We start from the raw sequence: 16292 nt of genomic DNA, 5'->3' as shown, positions 1-16292 counted from the left end.
TCTATTTCCGAACGGAGGTAGTAGCTCGCAAACTGCGACTCAGACCTTAGGGCGTGCCTAACGAGAATCTCAAAAAGTATTCTCTTCTTATTGCTGAGCGTCGCCCTTATACCACATACCTCTTGACTTTACTCTTTTTGCTTGGTCGCAAAGCGCTGCTCCCAGTCCCGCTCCCAGAATGAAGACGAATACGGCGAGGTGAAATTCTCGGGCGTAAGCTGGTCCGGAGGCTGGTACCAGTAGTTCAACGCCAAGTGGCCATTACCCTGAGCCGATCCGAACGACTCCACTTCGTGGAACCACGATGCAGGCAGGAACAGCATGTCTCCGATCTCCAGATCGCAGAACGCAGCCTTGGTCTCACTGAACTTGGGGAACTCTTTGTGCAGTTCTTTCCGTTCCCGCTCGTCCCCGCGCAACCGGAACGTGTCCACTTGGCTGAAGCTCACAGGGTACGTGATCTCCGTCTGCTCCGCATCACGCTTCGCAGTATTCTTGCTCGCTTCCTCCTCGTCAGGGTCAAGTGCCAGATCGTCCAGCTCGCCAACTTCGCTCTCATCGTCTCCTTCAGCCTCGCTGTCCTCAAAGTGGAAGGCGCCGTCCTCATATTCCTCGTCACCTTCGCCGTCGCTGTTGTCCGCCTGGAGCACACCGAACATGGCCTTCTCCAACCGCTCCTCAGCCGCTTCAAGCCGAGCCTCCGCTCCCGGTTCTCCAGCCTCCACAGCCTGTTCCGCTTCCGCCAACTCGCGCTCGGCCTCATTCTTCTCAATCACAGCAAGAGCTTCGCGCTCCGCCGCGGGTTCCGCTCCGTAGGGCGTCGTCTCCTTGCCCACGTAGTTGATTAAACCATTCGGGTGCACGTGCGAGATGCGTCCGCGCACGTACATCTTGTCTGCGTCGCCAGGCGAGTACAGTCGGAAGCGCTTCTTGCCCCGCATCAAGATGTACAGGTTGTCGTGGTGGTCGTGGTGCAGCCCCGTGGACGAGCCGTGCTTGTTGTTCCCCATCCACATGTTGATGTTCTGCGGGATCAAGTGGCCCATGAGTTTGGGGCGCACGGGGAAGTCCTGCTGCAGCTGCTTCATGAACGGAGCCATGATCTCCGGTCGTCCGTCCTCCTCGAACGCCACCTCCTGCGTCGTCAAGTAGTGCATCTCGTCGCCCGACGCGATGAGCTTGAGCAGCTCGCGGAACGGCATCTCCACTGCGACGCCCTTGCCGAACTTCTCGTTCACATCTCCTCGACGCTCCACCGTGAGCTTGGTGTCGCCTGCCAGCTCAGTCAACCGGTCGTCCGAGGTCGACCACTTGGTCGGGGCGACGAAGTCCTCGTCTTGCAAGAAGCCGGAGAGCACCACGGGCGTGCGCGTGCAAATATACTTGGCGAAGAACTGCTCCGGTGTCACGCTGTCGACTGGAATGCGCTCGATGGCGAAGTTGGCTTCCGGTAAGGTGTAGCCCTTGTACTCATTGACCCACTGGGTGTCGGCGGCGTCGACGGACTCGCCAGCCTCGTTGGTACGTAGTCGCTTCTGCGAGTCGGGGGGGATAGTCGCAGCGCCTGCCATGCCTACGCTAGATAGGGATCAGGTGTCGGTCTATTGCGGTGCACTTGTCACTCTCCAGGAACGGTTGGATGGGGGCAAGGGTGCGCGAGAGACACGAAAGTTCAGCATGTGTACGCCACATCGCAGTTGAAGCGAGGACAAGATGTGTTGGTTTGAATGAGCGCAAGTTCCGATGCGCGCGCTGCATGTACGAACCAGTTATTATCGTCAAATGCGGCGAGGAGTCTCGCCGGCTTAAACTTCCTGTCTGCTGTCTGTATCCGAACAAACCACTACCGGTACACGCGTGTTACGCGCGCACTACGAACTCGCAACTTGTCTCTCTAGCCAAAGTGGTATCGCTGACCGCCCATGCCTCCCATGCCGCCCATGCCACCCATATTTCCCATGCCACCCATATTTCCCATGCCACCCATGCCGCCGCCCATGCCGCCGCCGCCACCGAAGAACATCTAAATGTACACACGAGAAGCAACAAAATCGTGAGTAAATCTGCGCAGTGAATAAATGCAATACATTGCAGCCAGCATCTTTTCCGCGTGTACCTGGAAGATCTGCGAGGGGTCGACGCCGCCCATGCCGCCGCCCATGCCGCCTCCGCCGAAGTCGCTGTCGAGGTCCTCGAGGTCCACTCCGGAGTCGTAGCGCTGCCGCTTCTGCGCGTCTGATAGCACAGCGTAGGCCTCGCCGATGTCCTTGAAGGCCGCCTCGGCCTCTGCCTTCTGTTCCTCCGACTTTCCGGCGTGACGGTCCGGGTGGAACTTGAGCGCCAGCCGCTTGTACGCCTTCTTGATCTCGGCCTCGGTGGCGCTCTGCGAGACGTTGAGGATCTTGTAGTAGTCCTTGCGCTTGGCCTTCTTGATGTCCAGCTTGGTCTGGCGGATGCTGTTCTGGATGTCGCGCTGGGCGTCGTCGCCCACGAGCTTGGACGCCTGGTCGTACACGCGCAGCGCCTGCTCCAGGTTCTCCAGGCCGCCGAGCTCCTTCAGACACGCCGCCTTGCGCAGGTACGCCTTGGCGTAGCCGTGGTCGTAGTAGATGGCCTTGTCGCAGTCCTTGATGGCCTCCTCGTGGCGGCTGAGCCGCGACAGCGCGTTGGCGCGGTTGCAGTGGATCTTCGAGTTGAAGGCCTTGTTCTGCGGGTCGATGGTCAGGCACTGCGTGTACATGTCCACGGCCTCGGCCATCTTGCCGGCCTTGAAGGCGTTGTTGGCCTCCTCCTTGCTGCTCTCCAGGTGGCGGATGCGCTTGATCTCCTTCATGCACTTGCTGTTGTCCGGGTCCGAGCGCAGCGCCTGCTGCAGGTGCTTGATGGCGCTGGGGAACTCTCCTTGGTAGTACAGGCAGCGCGCGCGCAGGAACAGCAGCTCCGGCGAGCTCGAGTCCGTGCGCATGAGCTGCGTGAGCACGGCGAAGGCCTCGTCGTACCTCTCGGCGCCGATCAGCGCCTCGCCGCGCAGCAGCTTGATCTGACTGGAGCCGGAGCACACCTGTGCCGCGCCGTCCAGCACGTTCACCGCCTGGGAGTATCGGCCCTGCAGTAGATAAGTGACAAATATTGATAAAGTTAGTTAGGTGTTGCACGTGGTTAGCACTGTCTAACCGAGGTATGTTTTTCATGACAATAATTATTGTCATAAAAAAAATTGGGAGGCACATACCGCCGCGAGGTGCTCCTTGCCGCGCTGCAGCTTGTCCAGCGCCATCTCGAGCGTGCGCTTCTCGTTCAGCAGCGTGGCGTTGTTCGGGTCCCGCATGAGGCCCGCCTGGTACGTCTTCATGGCGGCGTCATTGTCGCCCTAAGAGAATAAGAATACCGCGGTTAGCACTATCCTAACCTGGCAACAGGCAACACCGTGCCAATAATGATAAAAATATTGGCATATTCACGCCAATATTTTTTTGTTTTGCGTTGCTTACGCACCAGAGCCAGCTGCGCCTTGGCCTTGCGAACGTAACCCTTGATGTAGAGAGGGTCGAAGACGATGGCGCGATTACAGTCCGTAACCACGTCCTTGTGCTTGCCCAGCATGAAGGACGCGGCCGCGCGGTTGCCGTAGTAGGCCACGACCGTGGGGGCGGCGTCGATGGCCTGCGTGTACTTGTCGATGGCGCGCTGGTAGTCGCCGCGCTTGTACAGCTCGTTGCCCTGCGCCTTGAACTCCTCGGCAGTCGCGTCCGTCATGATGGCTACAGCACCTAACCTGCCCTGAGTGTACCCCCCGCGCCGTGCCTGGAGCCCCAGTCAAATTTCCACTTTGGCAAAGGCTGGCGAGACGAAGCCGCACAGATCTGGTACTTTGCGGAAGTTTTCTCGAACATTCCAGCATACTCAACTCAAGTGAAAAATTTGACGTGGCGTGGCACACATGACAATAGTGTGGCGCACATTGGTCTACTTCGTTAAATACGAATGTAGCCATGTTTGCCACGACATGGCTACATACAAGTTGAAGTCATTTGTCAATACGACTACAAGTACGTGTTGTCGGAGTTGATGAACGCCGACACGGCCTCCTCGACGTCATCGCACGTCTCACTGCCCATACTTCGGCTGTTTTCGGCGTGCTCGAGCGCGTCCGCCAGCATCCGCGCGGCGGCGATCAGTCCGCGGACACTGGTTTGGCGCCTCTGCCCAAACGTGAATGAGGCTGGATGGACGGCGAATCCGCCGGTTCCAGTCTCCTCCTCCTCGTCTTCAGCAAAGGCCGACAATGCTCGTACAATTGCCGTGCGCTCATCGTCGCTGCCGGAATTGTTCCCGCCGTGATCGGCATCCTGGATGATGGCCGATAGAAGCCGCTGTCGAGAAATCTGGTCCTTCACTTGCCGGCTCTTGGTCGTGCGCTCAAAGTCCTCGGCGTTCACAACAGAAAGTGATGATTTCCGCGAGGCAAATGTGGTCTTAGGGTTCCGAATGACGACCATGTCCACGTTGCTCCATATTCGAGGCTGGTCTTTGCCTTCCGGATTCAGTGTTGTGCTCTCCTCTCCGCGAACCTGAAACCCGCACAGAATGTCACCGCGAGCCATGGCACGCTTCGCCAATTGCCAAAAAGAGACCTTTTCGAGGGTCTCGCAATACCGCGTCGAAGGTTCTACCTCAAAGTACGCTCCCTGGGGTCCTAGCAGCTCGTCGAGTATCACGCGCACATCTCGACTCTCGGAAATCATCGCAAGGATGCAGCTGACGAGCTCGTTGGACTGGATGAACTCCGAGAGCTTGAGAATAGTGGCACTGGTGGAAATCGTGCGCTGTGTCCGTGGGTCCAGAATTTCGCTGATGCATTTGCAATAGTCCGGTACTGCGTCGGGGAGGTGGCCGTGTGTTTCTTTCAAACTACGAGCTTGTAGGTCACGAATTAGCAGCAGCGATGCTAGCGAGTGCGAATCGGAGTGCATAATGTCCAACTCTCGTGACTGGTCCGACAAAATCATGATCGAAGTGAATGTGCTCCACGGTAGTTTCTCTAGTTGTCTGCGTATTGCTGTATTTCCGATGTGATGTACCAATGAAAGGTGCTTAAGGGTACTGATATCCAAGCCGCTGTCGAGCAAGCTCTTGTTTCGTAGTTGCACGGGTTCTTCACAAATCATGTGCAATTCTGTTCCTGGTCGTACGACGGCATCTAGCAGCTGGATCATATCACGAATATCTCGTCGCCATCCACACATTAAAATCCGCTCGCTTGTAAGCGGCTTCGGTGGTGGTACAGGAACTTTACCGAGTTCAACGGATACAGGTGGGCACGCCTTGTACGTGTCATCGTCTTCCGCCAGCACTAGGATCTGATCACCTTCCTCTACTATCATGTTTCCACTTGGGCAAATGAAGACTTCTCCATTTTTTCGCTTTAAGCCAAGTGGTATTGCGTTCGGAAAGCGCTCTGACAGACCTTTGAACTCCACCCCGACGCATTCGGGCCACTCTTTGAAGTAGAACTCGTTACCTTCGAACCCCAGAAGAGCCGAATACACTCGAGCAAGACCAGGCGAGCGCGCAGACATTAACACTAAGCGTCCGATCACATCATGTGATACCAAAATTTCAACGTCGTTTCCGCCAACGAGCCGGAGTAGTGGGTCATTGTCGATGTCACGTAGCTCTGCGACGATGTGGCCTGAAAGCTATCACAAAAATATCATTAGAAAGATAGTGGGTGTGAAGGTTCGCATACGAAAGTCAAATACCGCACCTCTGGAAGCGTTTTCAGACTCAAGACTATGCGGAGAATCGCAGCGTCGGACCGGTCTGCACCTCCTGCTGAGTTTGCCATGATAATGATACTCCTGGCACGGTGGGCTGATACTTTTAGAAGGTCTACGGACAATAATGGTGTCCCTGTGCGAAATATGACGCGCGTTCCTCGCAGCTCCTCCTTTTGCATTTGAGACTCCAGCTCTGCCTCCAACTCCTCTTTGTCTATTTCAGCGAGGACAACAATTACGCCACCGTTCTCGCTTGCATTCGCTAGACATATCTGTCGGATTAGTGAGATCGACTTGTCGGACCATCCTAAAAGCAACTACGACATAAGAAAGCTGTTAGCTCTTTCGCCGATCTGTGGTTAACTCAAGCCTCTGGCAAACTTGGTCTTCGTCCTGCTTACGGTGTGCTTTTCTTCGGCAACATTCGACTTGCCCTTCTTCAGCATGTCCATTTTGTCGCGAATCCCATCAACGACGAAACCCATGATCACGGAGAAGTACAGGATTCCCACCAACGTTACCAACACTCCAATGACGCGAACGCTCTGCAAAATGTTGTACACCGCACAAACATTGGTTAGTTTGGGCTCTGTAGGGCGCTTATCATCCGAACTTACATCTATGGTCAGGCCCGTGTGTGACCCGGGATCAGCTAGGTACGTCCATGCCTCCCACACCGTCTCAGCAAATGCTTTTGACACCTGCACAACCTTCAGAAAAATCGCCCCGATGATAATGAGTAGTCCTCCCAAGAGCGACAGCGTAGCAATCTGCCCCTTTCGGGTGGAAATGTACTGGTCGATTTGGTACGCGATCCACTCAGCATGGCTAATTTTTTTGGGCGGAACCTTGATCTTAGCAATAGCTTTGTTCTGTTTTGCCAGCAGCTCCGCTCTGCTGGTGGGCGTCCGTGCTAGCATCTGCTGTACACTCGGCTGACTTGGCTTAACTGACTTCCGCTGGACCAGTGGTGCTGCAGAGGGCTTCGATGGTGGAGGCGGTGTTACGTCAACTTCCGGTGTTGCTTCGGCCATGGCGTCCTCAAGACCCGGGATGACCTTCTGTGTGCTCATGTCTTCATGGACGGACGGATTAATCCCTGTTGCTGCAACACTACAGCAAGGTGGAAGTTGAAAACTGCTGAGGAGGCGCTCGGAGATTAGAAGCGACGACTGCGACGCTACCCGTTTCAATTTTAGGCGACAGTCAAGTCGAAACACCTCGGCCAACTAACAATCCAATGCTGATATGATGAACGGCAACGACAGCGTGTGGTGTAGTCCTGGCAAACTACATGTAGTGAATAAACTTTTGGTCATGGCTAGCGGGTGATAAAGTCTTTGAGTTTCATTTGAGGCTCGATATCATGGAAAGGGCTGATGGGTTGTTGGTCTGCGTGGTGAGGACATGAGTCTAGGAAGGAGAGCTATCACAAAGCCTCAAATAGAACCAAGAGTTCGACAGTATATTTCGTCAGTTTCCAGCGCGTGGACGCAGTTGATCCTCCAGCTCACATTGTCAGCATCCCAAGCTTGGGCATAGATAACTGGGACCACCGTGTCAACAGCAACGAGCAGCGCTGCTGTTATAAGTGATAACAAAACCAAACAAGGTTGTTGGACTGTCGATTGAGACTTCGTTACAGATCTCATTTTTACGTGATGCTACCTAATGTCTTCCGAATTCGTGGTCAAGCATTCTTAATATGGGTGATGTCGGCTTGTTCTAACGTATCTGCAAGAATTCGTGCTGCGGCAACCAATGCGCGGACGCTCACTTGCTGAGTTTGTGCCGGCAACACATCCGTCATGCTGCTTTCTGTAGCTGCACTGACGCCGAGATCGTCGTCTTCCGAGTCGAAGGAGTAAAGTGCTCGCAAAATTGTAGCCCGATCAGCTTCACCGCCCAACTCGTTGAAACTGTTGAAGTCGGACTCCTGCGTGATTGCTTCCAGAAGTCGTTGTCTGGAATACGTTGCCTTCATCTGTCGGCTACGGGTTGTACGTTCAAAGTCCTCTGAAACAACTGGCATATACGCCGACTCGTGCGACGCAAAGCCATCGTCCTCGTTCCGAATGACGATCAAGTCTACGTTAACCCATGCTTGTGTTTGCTGTTTGGCTACTGGATTGAGTACCGTATCGTCTGTGCCGCGGATTTGATAGCCACACAAAACATCTCCACGAACCATGGCACGCTTTGCCAACTGCCAAAAAGACACCCTTTCATGTGGTTCACAGTAGAGGGATGAAGGCTGCACCTCAAAAAACGCACCTTGGGGGCCAAGCAATTCGTCAAGGACCACACGCACATCACGACTCTCGGATATCATGGCAAGAATACAACTGACGAGTTCATTCGACTGGATGAATTCCGACAGTGTAAGAATTGTAGCACTCGTGGAAATCGTACGTTGCGTGCGTGGATCCAAAATTTCGCTTATGCACTTGCAGTAGCCGGGGGCTCCTTGGATGACACTGTTCCGACTGGAACTACGCGCTTGCAGATCGCGGATTAGGAGCAGCGACGCGAGCGAGTGTGAATCTGAGTGCATAATGTCTAGCTCCCGTGACTGGTCTGACAGGATCATAATCGACGTGAACGAGTGCCACGGCAGCCTCTCCAGTTGTCGGCGAATTGCCGTGTTGCCAACGTAATGAACGAGCTTAATATTTTTCAGGTTATCCACCGTAAGCCCTCCCTCGAGCAAAAGCTTGTTGCGTAAGTGAATCGGCTCTTCGCAAATAATATGCAATTCGGTTCCTGGTTCCACAATCGCATCAAGCAGCTGGATCATATCGCGAACATCTCGACGCCATCCACACATTAAAATCCGCTCACTTGTCGGCATTTTTTCAGGTGGCGGTGGAACCTTCCCGACTTCAATCGACGCCGGTGGGTGTGCCTTGTAGGTGTCATCATCTTCAGCCAAAACCAAAATTTGATCTCCCTTCTCCAGGATCAGATCTGCGTTCGGGCAGATGAACACTTCGCCGTTCTTTCGCTTGATGCCGAGCGGGATTGCATTCGGAAAGCGCTCGGTGAGACCACCAAAAGGTACACCGATACATTCTGGCCATTCTTTAAAGTAAAACTCGTTTCCCTCGAAGCCCAGGAGGGACGAATATACCCTCGCAAGTCCAGGAGATCGAGCAGACATTAGCACCAGACGACCGATAATGTCGTGAGATACTAGGATCTCAACTTCTTTTCCTCCGACAAGGCGAACCAAGGGGTCATTGTCGATATCGCGCAACTCAGCTACAATGTGGCCTGCCAACTATGCAACGGTAAATGCTGTCAGATACAGTCCATAACACAGGTGGTAGAGCTGAAGAAGAAATACCTCAGGCAGCGTTTTGAGGCTGAGAACCGTACGTAGTACCGCAGCATCAGATCGATCGGCATCACCAGTGGAATTCGCCATGATAACGATGCTTTTTGCCCGATGGGCTGACGCTTTGATCAGATCGACGGACAACAGTGGTGTACCCGTGCGGAAGATAACACTCGTTCCCCGAAGTTCCTCTTTCCGCATTTGAGACTCCAGCTCCGCTTCTAGCTCTTCCTTATCCATTTCAGCTAGAACAACAATTACACCGCCATTTTCGCTTGCGTTCGCCAGACAAATTTGCCGGATTAGTGAGACTGACTTCTCAGTCCATCCGAGTAGGAGCTAAGCGACAAATAGCCGAAACTATTAGGTTAATGGTCATACTTGCCTGAAAAAAAAAACGATTCTCCACTTACCGTGTGATTTTCCACGGCGACAATGGACTTGCCTTTTTTCAGGGTGTCAAGCTTTGCTCGAATGCCATCAACAACAAACCCCATAACCACGGAGAAATAGAGGATACCCACTAAAGTCGTCAGCACTCCCACCACGCGCAGGCCCTATTGGAGTGGAAGAGTACAAAAACGTCGTTGTTAGCATCTCAGCACGTACTTGACCAAAGCGACTCGATACGTACGTTCTGAGCAAGAGATGTGTGAGACCCAGGGTCTGCCATGTAAGTCCATGACTCCCAAATGGTCTCCCTAAATGCCAACGCCGGCCGCACTGCCTTCAGAAGAATTCCTCCGATTGTCATCAAGATAACTCCCACAACGGATAGCGTGAAAATCTGTCCCCTGCGTGTCGAGATGTACTGGTCAATTTCGTACGCCACCTTCTCCACTCTCGTGATGTGCATGGATGGATGCTTGATGTTAGCAATAGCTTGGTTTTGCTTGGCAAGCACCTCGGCTTTGCTTGAAGATGGCGCTACCAGAGTTTGCATTGACACTGCTGACGCCAATTTCGAGGCAGTTCTCTGGCGCATCGTGCGTCTTCTAGCTGGTTTGTCGGTCACCGTTGCGTCGAAGCTCACTTTTGCAGAAGTCCTGGGTGTTTGGGGTGCTGGCGCTTCCGATGGTTTGCCACGGTGAGTTTGTTGGACCTCAGGAGGGCTTGGCACTGCTCCTGGCACACTCTGAATTGGTAAACTTCCATCAGAATACTTCTCAGTAGTAGCATAGTCTTCCGGGCCTGCCAGTTTATCCTTCGCCTGGTCGAGTGGTATTATCTTCCTGATCGTCATGAGCTTGGCCTCCGATGTAATAGAAGAATCGTTTAACGCCGGCCACAGCTAGAATGGGAATAGCGCTGTTGGCACCTCTGCGGCAGCATGGAGAAGCTGTGCACAATGCGTTATTTTCATGCATTCCGGAGAAGCCATGATAAGTACTATTTTGGTTTGCGATTCGATTCCACCCAGCACCTGAAAACGAGTCCCCAGATTATGAGTACTAACTAACACGACTCGTAGCAATTCCGAACAGTGCTAAGCAACTTTACAAATGTATTACAACTGTTGTAGTCCAACCAACATCTCAAAATATAGCTTTCTCATCAGCCAGAATTCCGCGTGCGGTAACTGAGTTCTTTCATGATGCGTCAATCACCCACTTGCCATCGAGATACGCCAGCATGTGCGCCCGGTTGTGGTAATGCGCGGCGTTGTAGAGCAGTCTCAAATCCAGTTGTGTAGAACCCCTGAAGTGCTTGAGCAGCCAATGCAATATTTCAACGCGATCGTTTGTAATGGCCGCAAGCCCGGCATGTATTGGCCATTCTCCAGCATTTTGGCTGTAAGTCTCGCGTAGCCACTCGAGCATTGATAAGTCACCTCCACCGGCAGCTGCATCCAAAGCGCGCATGGTGCCGCTTTGTTGGAGATACGTATGCAAAAAGCGCATGATTTCCAGGTGTCCGTTCCTCGCGGCATCGTCCATTGCATCCGAGGAGCATCCTTCCGAGCGATTCTCGTACAGCCATCGCACAACGTCGACATAACCATTTTTAGCAGCACCGTTCATTGCGCGATGGGTACAACCCTCGGTACGATTCACGTGGAGGAATTGAACTATGTCGAAGTGACCGTTCTCCGCTGCTCCGTCCATCGCGCTCGCCGAACATCCCTCGGTGCGATTGCTGTCAAGCCACTGCACTACCTCCAAATGACCGTTGCGAGCAGCCATGTCCATCGCGCGCGTCGAGCACCCTTCGCTGCGGTGTAGATGCAACCATCGGACAATCTCTAGATAATTATTCTCCGCCGCGCCATCCATAGCTGCGGTGGTACAGCCCTCTGATCGATGTTGATGCAGAAACTTCACGATATCGAGATGCCCGTGCGTTGCGGCAGCATTCATCGCGGCAACAGTGCAGCCTTCCGTGCGGTTTGCGTGCAACCATTTGATCATCTCCAAATGCCCGCGCTTGGCAACTTCGTTCATGGTTAAACGCGAGCACCCTTCACTCCGGTTAGCGTGCAGCCACTGTACAATTTCAAGATGCTTTTCATGCGCCGCCCAATCCATCGCATTATATGTACAGCCTTCATTGCGATGCCCATGTAGGAACTGCAGTATCTCTAAGTGGCCCCCTTTCGCAGCCATGTTCATCGCCTGCTGCGTGCACCCCTCCGTCCGATGTTCATGCAGCCACCTCACAACTTCCAAATGTCCGTTCCAAGCGGCTCGATTCATGGCATCCGCAGTGCATCCCTCATCCCGATTCTCATGCAGCCATTTCACCATTTCCAAGTGTCCATTGCTCGCTGCGCCGTTCATGGCTCTCACCGTAGCGCTGCAGCTTCCACGGTTGTCCTCCAGCTTCGCCTCGGGGCACTCTTGATGCAGGAACTCGACCACCTCCACGAACCCGTTCGCCGCAGCCTCATCCAGCGCTCGAGTCTCCACCTGCTCCACCAAGTGCGTCCGCAGCCACTTGACAACCTGCACATGCCCCCCTCTCGCCGCTGCTTGATGCAGATGCGTCTCCACCCCAAGCTCCCCACCTCGAGCTTGCAGTAACCACTGCACGGCCTCCAAATGTCCGTTCTCCGCCGCTGCAGCCACGCTTTTCACGCTGAAAAAGTCGTACTCTGCGTGGCAAGGCAACAGTCTCAGCAGTTGCGGCTGGAGCCACTGCAACACTTGCAACTGCCCGTTGGCAGCCGCCTGCATCGCTGTGGCCTCGTCAATTGCGGCGTTTAGGTAGTGGTTGTGTAGTATTTTTATTATGTTTAGGTGGTTGGTCGCCGCTGCGTGGCGCATTGCGAGGCGGATTTCCGCCAGAGTGTGGAGGTTGCGGGGCGAGTGGGCCAGCAGCCGCCGCACCAGGTGCACGAGGCCGCGCTGGGCGGCGCGGGGCAGCGACCACTGTGACGACGCGTCCAGGAACTGGGAGACCTGGCGCACCACGTGGGGCAGCGCATCGACGCGCAGGCAGGCGGCGCGAGCGGCGCGGAGCTCCATGGACACCGCCGGATCTGCAGTATGGGCCATAGTGAGATCAAGATGTTTTCTGGCGGGTCACCACTTCGACGCGTCACGCACCGCCCATTCCATGTTCAAGTTGCCGTTGAGTACCGTGACGAGGCGCGTACAAGACACACGCAAAGCGACGCGAAAAAAACGGCGGATTTGTTGTGAGGTGGGTTGGATGGTTGCGCTCGTAGCTTGGGCTGCTCACTGCTGCATGCTCAATTATTGTCGTTGGTGGTGGTGCTGGAATTTTCAGCTCGATGCTCGTGAACGCAGTCGCCACTTGCAGCACAGCATCACGGTGCAGCCTTTCCTCCAGACTGGAGACGAATGAGGGCTTCACAGTTTCCGCACGCCACGCGTTACGTGGCAATCTCGTTTTAATCGTTGGATTACAGCCGTCGCCTGCCACGCTAGCTACTGAAGCTTCAAGCATCTGGCGGCCAGATTCTGGCAGACTTGTGCCCAAGGAGAAGAATCTCCAGCTCGCCGACGAAGCTGCACGCTGCGGCCTCCTTCCACGAAAGATCCTTCCAGCAAAGATGAAGACTCGACCCATGCACTTGGTCACCTAACATCAAACGGCTCCTGGGGTGTTGATGGGACGGCTGCCTCTAGCGCCTCAGCGTCCGCCCTGCATTCATTCCTCCATACAAATTGGTGTCCGAGGCTTCTCAATGACGGCTCCTGGGTGTTGATGGGACGGCAGCCTTCCTGCATACAAATTGGTTCCCAAAGCACCGCTTGTGATTGGCTCCGCAATCATATAACGCACCACGTTTCTCTCGCAACCTCAAGCGACACACACACACACGTCCCCATACTGTACGTCACTTTATCCGCGTCCGCTCACAACTAAAAAAGGAACCAAGCGCGCAAGTCAAGCCAAGACACGTCAAGCCACGCCAAGTGCGGCTGCAAGAGCCCAAGAGAGCCAAAAGCTAGTCAACAGCAACTTCCTAACGTTAATACAGACCACCATGTTGACCGTGCGCGGCCTCGTGCGCGCCATCTTCGACGAGCAGCGGCCGCCCACGCCGCCGCCGCACGTGCGCCGGAAGCTGCGCGGCGCCGCGGCCTCGGCCCGGGACGGCTGGGACGCTGCTGAGGCCGAGAGCGAGCCCGCCTACGAGCCGCAGCGCTTCGAGGGCGAGTACAACGTGTGCTTCCGCCGCAAGCCGCTGGGCGTGGGGCTCGTGCCCAGCTCGCAGCTCTACGGCTCGTGGGAGGTGAGCTCCGTGCAGGAGGACGAGCCCGCGGACGACGCGCCGCTCGTGGCCAAGGGCGGCGAGCTACGCGACAAGGCCGGCATCGCGCGCGGCGACGTGCTGGTGGCCATCAACTTCAGCCGCCGCAAGGCGCAGCTGCCGCGCGCGCGGCTCGCCGCGTACCTACGACAGTGCGCGTGCCCCATCGTCATGACGCTGCGCAACCCGGACGCGTACGGGTCCTTCGACTCGAGGGCCATGTCCACGGCCATGTACCCGTCCTCGGTGGACTACCACCCGCACTGCTCGCCCGCCTCCAAGGTGGTGGCGAGGGCGTCGTCCATGCAGTGGCGCCGCTCGCTGGAGCACGACCTGGCGCTGAACGCCAAGGCGGCCAGGAACGACACGGCGAGGAAGCTGGCCCAGAAGCTGGTGAACAGGGACATGGACACCATCCATGAAGCCCCGCCCGCGGGCATTGCGGGCGCGCTGCAGATGAGGGAGATCGACAGTGCCGTGGTGGTGGGCGGACTGGATCGAGAGGGGAAGGAGGTCGCTGGACCCGAGATGTCCGAGATGGGGGAATTCGATGTCACGTTCAATGACACGCCGCTGCATTTGGCGCTGGCGCCGTCCACGCGGATGTACGGGTCGGTGGAGGTGTACGACCCCAAGCAGCACGCCCCCATGGTGCAAGTGGGAGACGTGATCATGGCTGTCAACGGATATTCGTCCATGTCGCGGCTGTCGTCCGATGATGTTATTGACGCCATAGCGGAGTTACATCCCCCGGTCACGCTGCGCTTCCGCCGCCCAGTGGCGTACCGCAAGTACTTGGCTACGTTCTTCAGCACCAAGAAAGAACTCGCGTCGCAGTCTATCGCGAAGGCCATGTTCCCGCCGACGCCGGAGTACAAGAAGAAGGCACCCAAGCAATCCCCTAAGAAAGTGAGCAACCCCGGGTCGCTCGTCTCGCAGAGTTTCATTGAACCGGAGACAGCTAGTTTCTCGCCGAAAAAAGCGGCTCCCCCTGGCAACGAGAACGAAGAGCGGGCGAGGGAGTTCAAGGCTTTTGCCGAGAAGATTGGTGCCTTGGACCAGTTCAAATTGTGGTCTGGTGGCGAAAGCCCTACTGGAGGAAGGCCGCTGGCTGGCCACCAGTCGGCGTTCCTGACGGAAAAGCACATGCAGTACCTGTGGAAACACCTGCCCAACTACCTGACGTGCAACCAAACGGAGCTGATCTTCTCGACACGTGTGCACGGCTGGAACTTCCTGAGCTTTTTTTCCAGGCTTGAGAACAAGGGTCCGACGATATTGGTGGTGCAGGACGAGCACGAAAACATCTTCGGAGCATTTTGTCCTGCCTCGTGGAAGCGGTCGAAAACGTTTTTTGGGAATGGTCGGACCTTCGTGTTTTCCCTGAGCCCGCACATGAGTGTGTACGAATGGTCGGGAATTGACAGTTCGTTCATGTACACGCGACGCGATGCCGTCTTTGTGGGCGGAGGCAACAAAGGTATCGCGTTGTGTCTGCAGCTGGACGACAGGCGCGGCTTCACGCATGCCTGTACAACGTTCGACTCGCCACCGCTTGTCGACTACGAAAGCTTCCGGTGTGAAACCGTCGAGGTCTGGAGCTTCCATGGGCTGAAGGTCTGAGAGAGAGGCAAAGCATTCACACGACGAAGCCACCGTGAACTACATGTATGACGTCGTAGCTTCTTGTACAATGGTATTTTTTATCCTGATTGGGTACTGCACCTGGAGGTTGAATGATATTGTATCAACTACTACTTGTTCTGTTCTTTAGTCGATCGTTTTGGCGGGCAGGAACTCAACGTGAATTCTTGGGCGCTCACATGTGCTTCACATGGGAAATAACGTCATATCCATGTATGTATATCCATGTTGGGGAGATCTGGGAATAGGTGCGGGCATTGACAGAACGGAATTCGTCAGCAATTTCTAATTTCAGCTTTTGACAGCAAAACACTATGATCTGCATCTTACCCAGTCCAAAACGGTTAGCACCGTGTTGACGAAAATAATCCAGACCATCGGTTGCTCTATCCATCACGAACAGTTTGGAAAAAGTTCGTTCAGTGGCAAATTCGCTAAGCTGTGTGAGAAGACATGAAGCTTCATCGATCCAAAATCGAACCGTCGGACTCGCCCCGACTTCACCTGGAGAGGGCGAAAACGAATGGGTGCACAAAAGCGTATCATCGACTGTTGTCGTTCTGGCATTGGAGTCAAATTGGACACTCCAGTGAATACTCCGTCGAAAGAATGCTGGCTTTCCAGGATTACTACGATCGCACACCAGTATGTCGCGTTCTTGCAGTATGCGTTCTGACCCCTGTGCCTGGCATACTACTAACTTTTCTGGTCGACTGCATCCCGTTGAGAGATCCGTCTGAAGGGTGGAAAGCGAACTACGCATTTTGGATCCGAGAACTGTTAGACGGGTTCGTGATTGCAATGGGTGCTA

General features: G+C 54.9%; 5 protein-coding genes across 5 annotated transcripts; 1 reads left to right on the top strand and 4 right to left on the bottom strand.

Moving 5' to 3' along the window:
* Window positions 1–128: 128 nt before the first annotated feature.
* On the bottom strand, window positions 129–1571 carry IUM83_05786 (putative ion channel; the record flags this gene model as incomplete). Its single annotated transcript, XM_067929943.1, has 1 exon — window positions 129–1571. One exon carries the CDS (start codon window positions 1569–1571, stop codon window positions 129–131), a length of 1443 nt encoding a protein of 480 aa, XP_067798345.1.
* Window positions 1572–1894: 323 nt separating this feature from the next.
* On the bottom strand, window positions 1895–3756 carry IUM83_05785 (putative ion channel; the record flags this gene model as incomplete). Its single annotated transcript, XM_067929942.1, has 4 exons — window positions 1895–2023; window positions 2117–3106; window positions 3233–3370; window positions 3496–3756. 4 exons carry the CDS (start codon window positions 3754–3756, stop codon window positions 1895–1897), a joined length of 1518 nt encoding a protein of 505 aa, XP_067798348.1.
* A 287-nt stretch (window positions 3757–4043) lies between these two features.
* On the bottom strand, window positions 4044–6700 carry IUM83_05784 (Ion channel; the record flags this gene model as incomplete). Its single annotated transcript, XM_067929941.1, has 4 exons — window positions 4044–4571; window positions 4674–4991; window positions 6182–6325; window positions 6398–6700. 4 exons carry the CDS (start codon window positions 6698–6700, stop codon window positions 4044–4046), a joined length of 1293 nt encoding a protein of 430 aa, XP_067798347.1.
* Window positions 6701–9060: 2360 nt separating this feature from the next.
* IUM83_05783 (putative ion channel) lies at window positions 9061–12581 on the bottom strand (the record flags this gene model as incomplete). The annotated part of the gene is made up of 3 exons (XM_067929940.1): window positions 9061–9456; window positions 9531–9674; window positions 11904–12581. The coding sequence occupies 3 exons, from the start codon at window positions 12579–12581 to the stop codon at window positions 9061–9063; spliced, it is 1218 nt and encodes a 405-aa protein (XP_067798212.1).
* A 1559-nt stretch (window positions 12582–14140) lies between these two features.
* IUM83_05782 (Oxidation resistance protein) lies at window positions 14141–15460 on the top strand (the record flags this gene model as incomplete). The annotated part of the gene is made up of 1 exon (XM_067929939.1): window positions 14141–15460. One exon carries the CDS (start codon window positions 14141–14143, stop codon window positions 15458–15460), a length of 1320 nt encoding a protein of 439 aa, XP_067798073.1.
* Between the last annotated feature and the right edge of the window lie 832 nt (window positions 15461–16292).

The sequence above is a fragment of the Phytophthora cinnamomi genome (genome assembly GCF_018691715.1).
Source record: "Phytophthora cinnamomi strain GKB4 chromosome Unknown Contig10, whole genome shotgun sequence".
NCBI lineage: Eukaryota > Oomycota > Peronosporomycetes > Peronosporales > Peronosporaceae > Phytophthora > Phytophthora cinnamomi.
Note: the sequence above shows the minus strand (reverse complement) of the source record. Positions and strands in the feature narration are given on the sequence as shown.